A 13,244-nucleotide genomic window follows, 5' to 3' on the forward strand; every position below is an offset into this window, starting at 1 on the left:
GAGCATTGAGGGTCCCCTCCAAAAATAGGGGAAGGGGTGTGTGTGTCTGCCAACCTTACCTGTTGTCGCAAGACTCCATTATCCACCTGGAGCTGATCCAGGCCCTGCAATTCCTCAGAAAGACGGATGTTATTCTGTCTTAATTCCTGGATGTAGTCACAAGCTTTGGAGAGGATTCCGCCTTTACTCTGCAGGGGGGAAGAAGAGAAAGGGACTCAAGAGAATAACTACGGTAATTTGGGGCAGCCACCATTCCCGATTTGGTCACTGTTCTGCCCCGATGATGAGCCCCCGAAGAAATAGGTCCACACACAAAAGAAGCTGACAAGCTTTAAGCATATAATTTCTAATAGTTTGCCAGCAAAAAGTTTAACTGTATAAAATATATCAGCAAAAGCAAGGAATCAGTCAGTTGCTGTAGCGGCTGTTAATTAAAATCTCAGGCAGAAGGCCAAAACTCCCCAAATAGTTTTCTTTGATCCAGTCTTTAATTAACATGACTCACGCTGAATTGCCAGGAAGCCTGAAGACAGAGTTTTCAGTTTCTTAATTTGCAAATCACAGAAAGTCAAACATAGAAACATAGAAGAAACATAGAACAAGTATGATCCGATCATCCATCTCTCATATTCGAACATTGACTTCCTGAATCACTTGTTAAGTAGCCAAAAGGCATGGCCAAGGGTTCTAGAGATCTACTCATGCAGAGACCTCTTCCTCCTCAGCCACTCCTGCCTTTTAACACCCCTGCGTACTCTGGCATCAAGAAGCGGCTCTTTCTCTTCTCCTGAGTCATTCACGGGCACCTCTGGAGGTGCAACAGGCCCTGGTTGGCTTTCAGCCTCTGACTCCACATCCTCTCCTCGCTTCTCGCTATCAAACTTGGCCTAGGATACCAACCGACACCCGTCTCTCGATCCTCAGAATCCGTGATCAGCTAAGCGGGACGCAGACAGGCCACAACAGTCGCTACTTTGAATGAAGAGAAGGCAGAACCTTCTGGGTTATCATTCCCCAAACATCCTGGACTGGAGACAAATAGCTCATCAATGAGCCAACGGTTACCAGCCGAGTAGATCGCTAACCAGATCACCAGCAGTACTAAACCTACTACGGGGAGGAACCTGGGGCCTCCAGGAGTCTACTAGATATCAGAAGCCAATGATGAAGGATGCTGGAGGTATCTTGTAGCATCCATTCTGTCCAGCCATCACCTTCTATTCAAGCCCAAGTCCTTGGATTACAACAGCAACTGGGACAAAATTTCAGTTGGTAATTGATGTGATTATAAAATAATGATTGCCCCACGTCTATATTTTGCTTGGGGCAGAAATTCTGGTTCCAACTGCAGTCGTAACTCCAGGAACAACAGGTCGTTAAATGGGAAGAGGTGAGAGTCCCAAGGAGCGTACATGTGCCATTGGGTGTGTGTGTGTGTTGCAGATTATGAGATCACTGCAGTAACTTATGGGACAGTTTGTGTCCCCACATCCACAAGTTTGTCACACAGACCACTAATCTGCCACCAGGTGCGTACATGCCCATCCTCTTCCAGCCGGGTGCTGACAAAAGATGACCTTGAAACGCTAAAAGAAATTTATTTTGTCTACCTCTAACTCCTCATGCAACCGCCCCTCCCCTCTTCCCACAGCAAGAAACATTCCCAAAGAACATAGCATAATGTGGTAGGCCAAGACCTCCAAGCATTCTGGCTTTGGCCTGACACAAAGTCACCCAGAGGCCTTTCATGCCATAGGTGGGACTAGAACTCCCAGTCTCTAGTGACTGGCTTAAAATCACCCAGCTGTGTTTCATGCTATAGGCGGGACTATAACTCTCAGTCTCCTGGTGATTGGCCCAATCACCCAGCTGTCTTTCATGCTATAGGCGGGACTATATCACCAGTCTCCTAGTGATTGGCCCAAAGTCACCCAGCTGTCTTTCATGCTATAGGCGGGACTAGAACTCCCAGTCTCCTGGCGATTGGCCCAAAGTCACCCAACTTTTTCATTCCTAAAATGAGACTAGAACTCCCAGACTGTCTTTCATGCCAAAGGCGGGCCTAATATTGCCCCCATCACCAACCCTAAACCTCATCTCCCCACAGCAGGAGCTTCTCAACTATTCTCACCTGTCCAGATTTGGTGTTCTCCATAGAACAGTCCGGAATGATCTTGGACAGCTGCACAATCCAGTTGTTGATCTTGTCTCTGCGCCGGCGTTCCACTACAGGGCACAGAAGGATTACAGGGTTATTGTCTGGAAAGAGAGGCTCTGCCCAGCCGCTTCACAAAGTTGTGGAAATTCTGCAGCGGCATTACGTGCAAGACCAGACTGGGTGCTGTTGTAATTTCAAAGAGTCACTAAATGAATGGTCGCAAGTTGAGGACTCCTTGTATTTTCATGGGGCCTTTCCTTTATTCCTATCTCCCAGAACGACAACCTTGTGAAGTAGATTGGGCCGTCATTTAGGGACTTTCCATGGTTTAAGGACGGATTTGATCTCCCCAGTTCTATTCCACCAACCTAACCACTAGGCAGCATTGCCTCTCTCTCCTCCCCCAATCCGGGCTGCCTTCCTCACCTTCGTTGTGCTGTGCCCGACGCTTTTCGTCCCGTGTTGTCCGTGGAGCTTCTGACTTCCTGGAAGAAGGAAAAGGCATCATTCAATTTACGTTGTGTCATAATTTAAGACAGAATTCTTGCAAACAAGTATTTTTGGCCTGTGACACTTGGCCTAAGATATTAAAAGCAGACAAAGGAGTGTCAAACCAGGGTTGGAAGTGTGAAAAGGAAGACCACGTTCCCGGAGAAACCTCTCCCTGATGGTTAGTAGAATTTGAGACCAAGCCACAAGGAATAAATTGGAATCATTTTATAATATGTAAATAGATATATTGCTCTTGAGTTAAAATGATATATATATAATATGCCCACATTTTGATGGAGGGGTGCGAATGGTGTCTGGTGGTGGGCACAAATCACGGAGCACTTGTTGTATGTTGTGTGTGTGCTTTATATATATTTTAAAATCAATTTAATTTTTTTTTAAAAAGAGAGAAACTTCTTCTTGGTGCCTACAAGGTTGAGAGCCGCTGCCTTTAGCAAACCAATTCTGAAAACTTGGGAAACTCAAAAGAAAGCTCCCGCCCTCCCATTTCAAACATCAGCAAGCATGTCATTAAATATGAGGCCTGTCACTCACGGGGAATACGGGTGAGTCCGGGGTGCGATCGACCGCTGGGTTCCACTCTGTAGCACCTCCTGGGGTGACATCATGACGAAAAACTGCCCTGTTTGAAGTGGGAGAGAGAGAGAGAGAGAGAGAAAGAGAGCTTTGTGTGTCAAAAATACTTCCAAAGGAATCACATCCAACAACAACTAATACACTTGGGCAAAAGGAATCATCAATCTGAGTATTGTATTGGCAGTTCTGTGCTAGCAAAAACTTCAGAAGAGAAGGATGTAGGGGTAGTGATTTCTGACAGTCTCAAAATGGGTGAGCAGTGCAGTAAGGCGGTAGGGAAAGCAAATAGAATGCTTGGCTGCATAGCTAGAGGTATAACAAGCAGGAAGAGGGAGATTGTGATCCCGCTGTATAGAGCGCTGGTGAGACCCCATTTGGAATACTGTGTTCACTTCTGGACCTCAAAACATTTAAATATGTTAAAGGGTTAAATAAGGTTCAGGAAGGAAGTGTTTTTAGTGGGAAAGTGAACACAACAAGGGGGCACAATCTGAGGTTAGTTGGAGGCAAGATCAGAAGTAACATGAGAAAATATTATTTGACTGAAAGAGGAGTAGATGCTTGGAACAAACTTCCAGCAGACGTGGTTGTTAATCCACAGTAACTGAATTTAAACATGCCTGGGATAAACATAGATCCATCCTAAAATAAAATACAGGAAATAGTATAAGGGCAGACTAGATGGACCAGGATGTTTTTTTCTGCCCTCAATCTTCTATGTTTCTAACTAAACCCAAAACTGGACTTCCTTCCCAGCCATTTCTTCATTGGTGACAGAATCTTGCCAGACTAAAGCAACTAGAGTTCTCAACTCACAACAGATCTGCCAAGCTGAACATGCACTTATGCCATTGCAACCATTATCACTTCTCAACTTGCCAAAGAATCTGAATTGAAATGAATAGATTTATAAACCGCCCTTCTCCAATGGACTCAGGGTGGCATACAAAGATTAAAAAAACATTATATAATCAGTAAAACCCCATCAATTAAAACATTCACCCGTCAATCATTAATAGTATAAAATATTCATCATAAAAACATTCATCTATCAATCATTCATCAATTCGGGTCGGAGCAGTGTGTTCTTGCTCAACGGCCCCAGGCCTGGGGGCAAAGCCATGTTTTTAGGGCCTTTTGGAAGGCCAGGAGGGTGGGAGCGGTGCAGATCTCCGGGGGAAGTTGGTTCCAGAGAGCCGGGGCCCCCACAGAGAAGGCCATTCCCTGAGGTCCCACCAGCCAACACTGCTTGGTTGACGGGATTCAGAGGAAGCCAATCCTGTGGGATTTGATCGGTCGCTGGGATGTTTGAGGCAGAAAATGGTCCTGTAAATAATCTGATCCTAAGGCTTTGGGGGGGACGACACATGACTACAATCACACTTCATTGCTGTAGGGCAGGGATCCCCAAACGTGGCAACTTTTTAGGCACCTCAACTCCTAGAATTCTGGGAGTTGAAGTCCACAAGTCATAAAGGAGCCATCATTCCACATCTCTTCCCTAGGCCAGTGCTTCTCAAATAGTGGGGCACACTCCCCTCCCCCCCACGCAGGGCACATGACCAGTAGTGGGTTCCTACTGAAACGGTAAAGGACGCTGCACTGGTAGTAAAAGTTGAGCTGCATGTAGCTTCAGGTCTCTGGTGTCCACTCACCTGTTTTTTGTGCTTGCACGGGAAGCAAAATCTTGCGAGGGGAGGCGTGTGTGAGATTTTGGCAATTTTTTTGCTTCTGTGCATGCGTGGAAGCAGAAACACGCTGGGACATGCGCAGGCACACACCAGAGACCTGAAGCTAGCCGTGCAGTGCACGGGTAGCGATGGTAAATGCAATCCCCCCTGCACATGACTCTGGGAAAGGTGCTTTTTTGGCTGCAGGGAGTAGGATGTGCCTCCTATCTGACACTTGTACTGGTACCTCCATTGCATTCCTTGGCGTTGTGTCCAGGGCAGCCAGTTGGGGGCAGCTTTTAAGTGTCTAATACAGTGTTTCCCAACCGTGGCCACTTGAAGATATCTGGACTTCAACTCCCAGAATTCCCCAGCCAGAATTCTGGGAGTTGAAGTCCAGATATCTTCAAGTGGCCAAGGTTGGGAAACACTGGCCTAATACACTGTAGCTAATTTATAAGACAAATGTGGCAACCTTATTTATTCCTTTCCCTAACAGTATCAAACTGAGCATTCACCCCACAGCTTATGGACTGTAATTTCAGTAGTATTGACAATGCATAATTGATAGACTGGGTTTTATCATGGATTTTATCTGTTATTCATCATTTTATCCTACAACTTCCGATTGCGTGTTCACTGAGTGTTTTTATTTGTTTTGGTCTGTGACTGTAATAATAAATTGGAACTTTGAATCAAACTTCTTGAACTCTTTTAGAATGGGCTTCCCTGGAAACAACGCCGAGGAACATGATGGAGGTACCTGCACAAGTGTCAGGTAGGGTGCGCTTCACGCGGTGGGGCACAATTTGGTGGTAGCAGGTCGGACGGGGCGCAATGCTATTTATAGTCATGGTGGAGAGTTGGGGTGGGTGAAATGTTTACTTCTTCCTGGGGGGGGGGGGGAATAACAGTGTTGGTTGTCACCTATAAAGCCCTACATGGCTCAGGACCAGACTATTTATGGGACTGCCTCTTGCCGCATACCTCCTACAGACCAACAAGAGAACACAGAGTTGGCCTCCCCCAGGTCCCATTGACTAAGCAAAGCAAGTTGGCGGGACTGCAGGGGAGGGCCTTCTCTGTTGCCGCTCTGACTCCAATGTTCCCTCTAAATGGAGGAAAAGTATAGTGTCTGAGCGGCATAGAAGTCAAATAAATAAATAAATGAATGAATGAATGAATGAATGAAAGAAACCCTTATTTTTTATTAAAAGAAATTAATAATAAAACAAAACCAAAATCTATTATTATTAATAAAAACAGGTGAGGGCTGGGGTTTTTTTTCTGTCATTATTTAAGTGCTTTTAACATATGCTTTAAATCAAGGGTCACTTCTCTGTTTCTCTTTCCTGTCATTCTCTGCCTCAATTCTCTCTCTTGTTCTCTTTCTCTCTCTTGCTTTCTCTCTCTCTCTTTCTCTCTTGTTCTCTCTCTGTTGCTATCTCTCTTTCCCTTCTCTCTCTCCCCCCTCTCTTTCTCACTTTCTCTTTATCTCGCTATGTCTGTTGCTCTCTCTCTCTCTCTCTCTTGTTCTCTCCTTCTCTCTCTTCCTTTCTTCTCTGCGGAGGCTGGCGAAGGTTTTTATTTTGAATGGCAGGGGGATGGGGAGTGCGCACGCATGGGCGCCTAACATTCTAAATCACCTTCACCTGCTTCCACTGAGAGAAGAATGCCCGCCCCGCCTCTCCTGTAGCCCCTTCGCCGACAGCCGGGACGAAAGCGCTCTCGGCAAAGGGACTGTGAGAGGGGCGGGGCGGGCGTTCTCGAAGCAGCTAGTGGCCGGATCGGGAGGACAAGAAGCCGCAGTCACCAGCATCGCCGCAGCCACTGCTGCGGGAGGAGCCGCGCCCCAAGGCGGGAAGCGGAGGAGAAAGAGGGGCGGATCGGGCAGGTGGGGGTCAGCGGCGAGAAGGCAGGAGGCGTGGGGGGCTGGAGGCGTGGGGGCAGCCGCAGCTCCTTGCACGGCCTTGGAAAAGGGTGCGTGGGGGAGTTTTTTGGGGTGTGTGGGCACGCATCTTAGAGGGTACATTGTATGACTCTATGGAACCAACTCCCACTCCATGTCCGTACTACTCCCACCTTACTAGCCTTCTGTAAGGCCATGAAGACCTGGCTTTGCCGGCAGGCCTGAGGACCATAAACTAACAACCATCATGGCCAAATTGTATGAATGGTATGTATGCATACAATCATACGTCCTACAGAGTGCATTCCAAAAGTAATGCAATTGAATTTCCCACGCCACTCCTATTGGTCGGACTGGGACCGAAGCACTTGGACTAGGGGGGACGGGGGACGCTAAGCTTTGCCGCGAAACCGGTGTCAGTGATCTCCAAGCTGTGGAAGCGGCAGGATGTCAGTTATTGTAAATCTCTGCGCGCTGATTGGGTCACAAGAAAAATGGAATGGAAATTTCCAGTGAACTTTTGCAACGTATAGAAATTGAACCTGATTATTTGGACAATGTCATCACTGGTGATGAAACCTGGTTTTTTTGAATACAACCTAGAAGCAAAACGCCAAAGCTCTGAGTGGCACACCGACCAGTCCCCCAAGCCCCAAAAGGCAAGAATGAGCCAATCCAAAGTGAAAACAATGCTCATTGTCTTTTTCGACAGTAAAGGAGTGGTCCTTGTTCCTCAAGGACAGACAGTTAACGCTGCCTACTACTTGGATGTGCTGGAAAGACTCCGAAAAAGGGTCATCAGGACGAGAAAAGACATCTCCACTCCCTCGCAACTCCATCACGACAACGCGCCTTGCCACAACGCGCTACGATTCCACGAGTTCCTGGCCAAACACCAGGGACCAACGCCCTCCACCCCCCACTTAGCCCTGACGTCACCCCGGCAGACTTCTTTTTCTTCCCTCGGATTAAGGCAGCCCTGAAAGGAACCCGTTTTTCATCCATAGAAGAGATCCAATCAGCCGTGACAAAGACCTTGCGAGAGGTCCCCGAAGACGCCTTCCAGGGCGCAATACCGGTCATGGCAGAGTCGCTGGAAAAAATGTGTAGAGGCCCAAGGACAGTACTTTAAAGAATTTTAAGTGTTTGTGCAAATCTTTTCAATAAATTACTTTAAAAAAATAATTGCATTACTTTTGGAACGCACCCTGTATCATGGGTTTTTTAATGAAACTTTGGTTGTTTTAGATTTCATATTTGACTTCTTTTTTATTGTATTTTATTTATTTATTTATTTATTGGAATTGTATGCCGCCCCTCTCCGTAGACTCAGGGCGGCTAACAACAGTAATAAAAACAGCATATAAACAATCCAATATTAAAACAGTTAAAAACCCTTATTATAAAACCAAACATACATACAGACATACCATGCACATAATTGTAAAGGCCTAGGGGGAAAGAGTATCTCAGTTCCCCCATGCCTGGCGGCAGAGGTGGGTTTTAAGAAGTTTGCGAAAGACAAGGAGGGTGGGGGCAATTCTAATCTCTGGAGGGAGCTGGTTCCAGAGGGCCGGGGCCGCCACAGAGAAGGCTCTTCCCCTGGGTCCTGCCAAGCGACATTGTTTAGTTGACGGGACCCGGAGAAGACCTACTCTGTGGGACCTAACTGGTCGCTGGGACTCGTGCGATAAGCCACCCTGAGTCCTTCGGGATTGGGTGGCACAGAAGTCAAATTAAATAAATAAATAAACAAACAGAAAATAATTGAGAAACACCGCCCTACGCCAAGATTATTTTTCAACCGTGGCAACATTAAGACTATGGACTTCAACTCCCAGAATCCTCCCATAAATTCTATTCAATTCTGGAAATTGAAGTCCACCAGTCTACACGTTCTCAAGGTTGGGAAAACTCTCGTCTCGGCCTATCAAATTGATCACTTCCTTTGGCTCTGCCAGAAATGGTTCACAAGTCGAAAGGCAGCATTTATCAATGGAATGCAAATTAATCCCATTCACAGATTGGGGAGAGGAACAAGGTCATGGCACAGTGGGAGGACAGGCCTGGGCCCGACCTCCCCCTGGCACGGTCCTGACTGACAGACCTGTGCCGGTGGGCGTGGCTTGTCCCAGAAGGGCATCTGAGTTCTGAGTGGTGACCACTGCAGTCGTCCCTGCTCCAGCGGAGGTGCTGGTGTCGGCCACGGTGGCTGGATAATAGGTGTAGTGGGTCTCGGTGGCCGCAGCTTCGGAGTCGACGGCATCTTCGCTCGTGAATGCTCCTTGGATGACAGCCTGGGAAGAGAAGGTTGTTGAGATGGTGACTTTCAAACCGGACATATCTTTCTTTAGGTACATCACCAGAAAATTATAATAAAGGGGAATTGTATTTGCACAATATTGCAAAAATGAGGATATACACCCCGTGGAAGTAGAATTAGAAAAAAATTAGACTGAGTGGATAGATTGACATTAATAACAAAAGATAAGGAAAAAACAGAATATCATTTAATATGGGATTTGTTCCATCAATGGGTAGATAAAAGAGGTAGAAATTAGAAGACGAACAGTTATTGATCTACGTATATAATATATAAGTATATATAAGTAAAAGATGCAAGATTTGGACTATACATAAATAAACATCAGTATTACAGTGGTTAATTAATATTATTATCATTGGAACTGGTTGTCCAGGGGGGAAAGCATGTTGAAATTCAGATATTTCCCTGACATTTCCCTGTAACTAGTGATCTAATTAAGGAGTGGTCGTAAATGACGTCATACCAAACAGCTAAGCTGTGGAGAAATATCGGTAGCTGAGGAAGCAAGTTTATTTTATTTATTTATTTATTTATTATTTAGATTTGTATGCCGCCCCTCTCCGCAGACTCGGGGCAGCTCACAGCAGGATACAACAATTCATGACAAATCTAAATATAATTTAAAATATTTTAAAAACCCCATTTACTAAACAAACACACACTCAAACATACCATACATAAATTGTACATGCCCGGGGGAGGTGTTTCAGTTCCCCCATGCCTGACGACAAAGGTGGGTTTTAAGGAGTTTACGGAAGGCAGGGAGAGTAGGGGCAGTTCTAATCTCTGGGGGGAGTTGGTTCCAGAGAGTCGGGGCCGCCACAGACAAGGCTCTTCCCCTGGGACCTGCCAACCGACATTGTTTAGTTGACGGGACCCGAAGAAGGCCCACTCTGTGGGACCTAATCGGTCGCTGGGATTCGTGCGGCAGGAGGCGGTCTCGGAGATATTCTGGTCCAATGCCATGAAGGGCTTTAAAGGTCATAACCAACACTTTGAATTGTGACCGGAAATTGATCGGCAGCCAATGCAGACTGCGGAGTGTTGGTGTGACATGGGCATACCTAGGTAAGCCCATGACTGCTCTCGCAGCTGCATTCTGCATGATCTGAAGTTTCCGAACACTTTTCAAAGGTAGCCCCATGTAGAGAGTGTTACAGTAGTCGAACCTCGAGGTGATGAGGGCATGAGTGACTGTGAGCAATGAGTCCCGGTCCAGATAGGGCCGCAACTGGTGCACCAGGCGAACCTGGGCAAACGCCCCCCTCGCCACAGCTGAAAGATGGTTCTCTAATGTGAGCTGTGGATCGAGGAGGACGCCCAAGTTGCAGACCCTCTCCGTGGGGGTCAATAATTCCCCCCCCCCAGGGTGATGGACGGACAGATGGGATTGTCCTTGGGAGGCAAAACCCACAGCCACTCCGTCTTATCTACTTGTTGCCAGTTATGCTTATTTTTCCTTGACTCTGCCAGGCAGCGCGTTCGTTGGTTTTTTCCCATGATTTCCCCCTGACGTTTAAACATTTTAATAGTTTTTCCCCCCTGATTTATTCCATTTTTTCACGAATTCCCTGATAATTCCCAAACTGCCGTTCCCTGATAATTTCCTGATTTCCTTGTTTTCCAGATTTGCTGGACACCCTGTTGGAATTATTATATTGTACAGTATAAGTAAATTGATCCAGACAATACACTGTTTATTAAGCACTTATGTACTTTAGAGGGAGAAAATTATATAAATATATATATAAAAAAAGAAAGAGGGTGACCTCATGATTTGTGGTCTTCAACTCCTCAGCTAGCCATGGGGAATTCTGGGAGTTGAAGTCCACACGTCTTAAAGTTGCCATGCGGGGCTAGAGCAAAAGGAAAAGTAGGGAAGATGCTCCAGGATGGTGGTTCTCAACCTTGGCCACTTTAAGAGGTGAGGACTTCAACTCCCAGAATTCCCTGGTCAGCTTGGTTCCCCTGGCGGAAGCTCCCATTGACACGTGTTGAGACCCACCTGCGGTCAGAGGATTCAGCTCTTCCCCAGGAGGAATCACCTTCCTCTTCCTCCAAATCGGCGGCACCTACCTGGGTCATGGACTGTGTTGCAGGGTAGCCGCTGATGGCGCCACTGCCCTCCGTCTGCCCATCCAGCTGCCCCTCGGCCACCTGTATGACTCTGTACATCAGCTGGAGGAGGAAAGAGCAAAAACTGAGACAGGACAATGGTGTGTGTGTGTGCGTGGGAGTGATGCACTGAGAATGGGGAGCTTTGAAATTATTTACTTGTAGAAACATAGAAGATTGATGGCAGAAAAAGGCCTCATGGTCCATCTAGTCTGCCCTTATACTATTTCCTGTATTTTATCTTAGGATGGATATACAGTGATCCCTCGATTTTCGCGATCTTGATCTTTGCGAAACGCTATATCGCGATTTTTCAGAAAATATTAATTAAAAAATACTCCACTCTTCTCTCTCTCTCTTTCTCTCTCACTCTCTTCCTTCCTTTCTCATCTCTTTCTTTCTTTCCTTCTCTCTCTTTCTCTATCTCTCCCCCTCTTGCTCTCCCTCTTTTTCTCACTTTCCCTCTCTCGTGCACCGAGCAGCGGGCAGGCGGGCAGCGGACAAGCGGCGGGCGGACAAGCGGCGGGCGCAGCAGCAGCGAGGAGCCGAAGATCGGGGTTTCCCCTTTGCGTGGGCGGCGGGGAAACCCGGATCTTCGGCTCCTCGCTGCTGCGGCGCTGTCGAGCAGATCAGCTGCTGGGCGGCGGAAGGAACCTTCCCTGGGCCAGGTGCGGAAGTAAAAACACCATCTGCGCATGCGCGGCCATGGAAAAAAGGGTGCACATGCGCAGATGGTGTTTTTACTTCCGCACCACTATATTGCGAAAAATCGAGTATCGCGAGGGGTCTTGGAACGTAACCCTCGCGATACTCGAGGGATCACTGTACAGTGGTACCTCTACTTAAGAACTTTTCTAGATAAGAACTGTGTGTTCAAGATTTTCTTGCCTCTTCTTAAGAACCATTTTCTATTTAAGAACCCGAGCCCAGAAAATTTTCCTGGGAAATTTGAGAGCGGCATGAAGGTCCAGCCAGTTTCCTGCCATTCCCCCTTTAATCCCGGCCATTTCAGGCTTTTCTGGGCTGCCAGAGGAGCCTTTCGGTGGTGCTTAAGGAGGATTTGGCATCCAGAGCGAACAAAGCATTTTCCTTTCTCTGGGCACTTGGAGAGGGAATAAACCTCTGCCAGCGCTCAGAGAAAAGAAACACTCCCTTCGCTCTGGGCAGCGACTGTCCTTCTCTTCCTCCTCCTCCTCCTCCTCCCACCCAAATTCCGAGCTTTTATTTCTTTCCTAATGGGTTTGCACGCATTATTTGCTTTTACATTGATTCCTATGGGAAAAATTGCTTCTACTTGCAACCTTTTCTACTTAAGAATCTCCTCACGAAACATATTGAGTTCATAAGTAGAGGTACCACTGTATGTTTACTCCAGGCATGTTTAAATTCAGTTACTGTGGATTTACCAACCACGTCTGCTGGAAGTTTGTTCCAAGCATCTACTCCTCTTTCAGTAAAATAATATTTTCTCATGTTGCTTCTGATCTTGCCTCCAACTAACCTCAGATTGTGCCCCCTTATTCTTGTGTTCACTTTCCTACCGTATTAAAAACACTTCCCTCCTGGACCTTATGTAATAACCCTTTAACATATTTAAATGTTTTGATCATGTCCCCCCTTTCCCTTCTCTCCTCCAGACTATACAGATTGAGTTCATGAAGTCTTTCCTGATATGTTTTATGCTTAAGACCTTCCACCATTCTTGTGGCCCGTCTTTGGACCCGTTCAATTTTATCAATATCTTTTTGTAGGTGAGGTCTCCAGAACTGGACATAGTATTCCAAATGTAGTCTCATCAGCACTCTATACAGCGGGATCACAATCTCCCTCTTCCTGCTTGTTATACCTCTAGCTATGCAGCCAATAATTCTACTTGCTTTCCCTACCACCTGATTGCACTGTTCATCCATTTTGAGACTGTCAGAAATCACTACTCCTATATCCTTCCCTACCAAATGAATCCCTACCATGCAAATT

The 13,244-nt window shown here is 46.5% G+C and overlaps 1 protein-coding gene across 1 annotated transcript in view; it reads right to left on the minus strand.

Moving 5' to 3' along the window:
• Positions 1-13,244, minus strand: part of USF1 (upstream transcription factor 1) — a 32,313-nt gene that overhangs the window by 3,349 nt on the left and 15,720 nt on the right. Inside the window, exons 5-10 of the mRNA XM_070766550.1 lie at positions 11,229-11,330; positions 8,934-9,123; positions 3,206-3,293; positions 2,585-2,643; positions 2,132-2,226; positions 5-188 (exon numbers count right to left, since the gene is read on the minus strand). Of these exons, the coding sequence (XP_070622651.1) occupies positions 5-188; positions 2,132-2,226; positions 2,585-2,643; positions 3,206-3,293; positions 8,934-9,123; positions 11,229-11,330 (718 nt within the window). The remainder of the gene's footprint in view (positions 1-4; positions 189-2,131; positions 2,227-2,584; positions 2,644-3,205; positions 3,294-8,933; positions 9,124-11,228; positions 11,331-13,244) is intronic.

The sequence above is a fragment of the Erythrolamprus reginae genome, chromosome 13 (genome assembly GCF_031021105.1).
Source record: "Erythrolamprus reginae isolate rEryReg1 chromosome 13, rEryReg1.hap1, whole genome shotgun sequence".
Classification (NCBI taxonomy): Eukaryota; Metazoa; Chordata; class Lepidosauria; order Squamata; family Dipsadidae; genus Erythrolamprus; species Erythrolamprus reginae.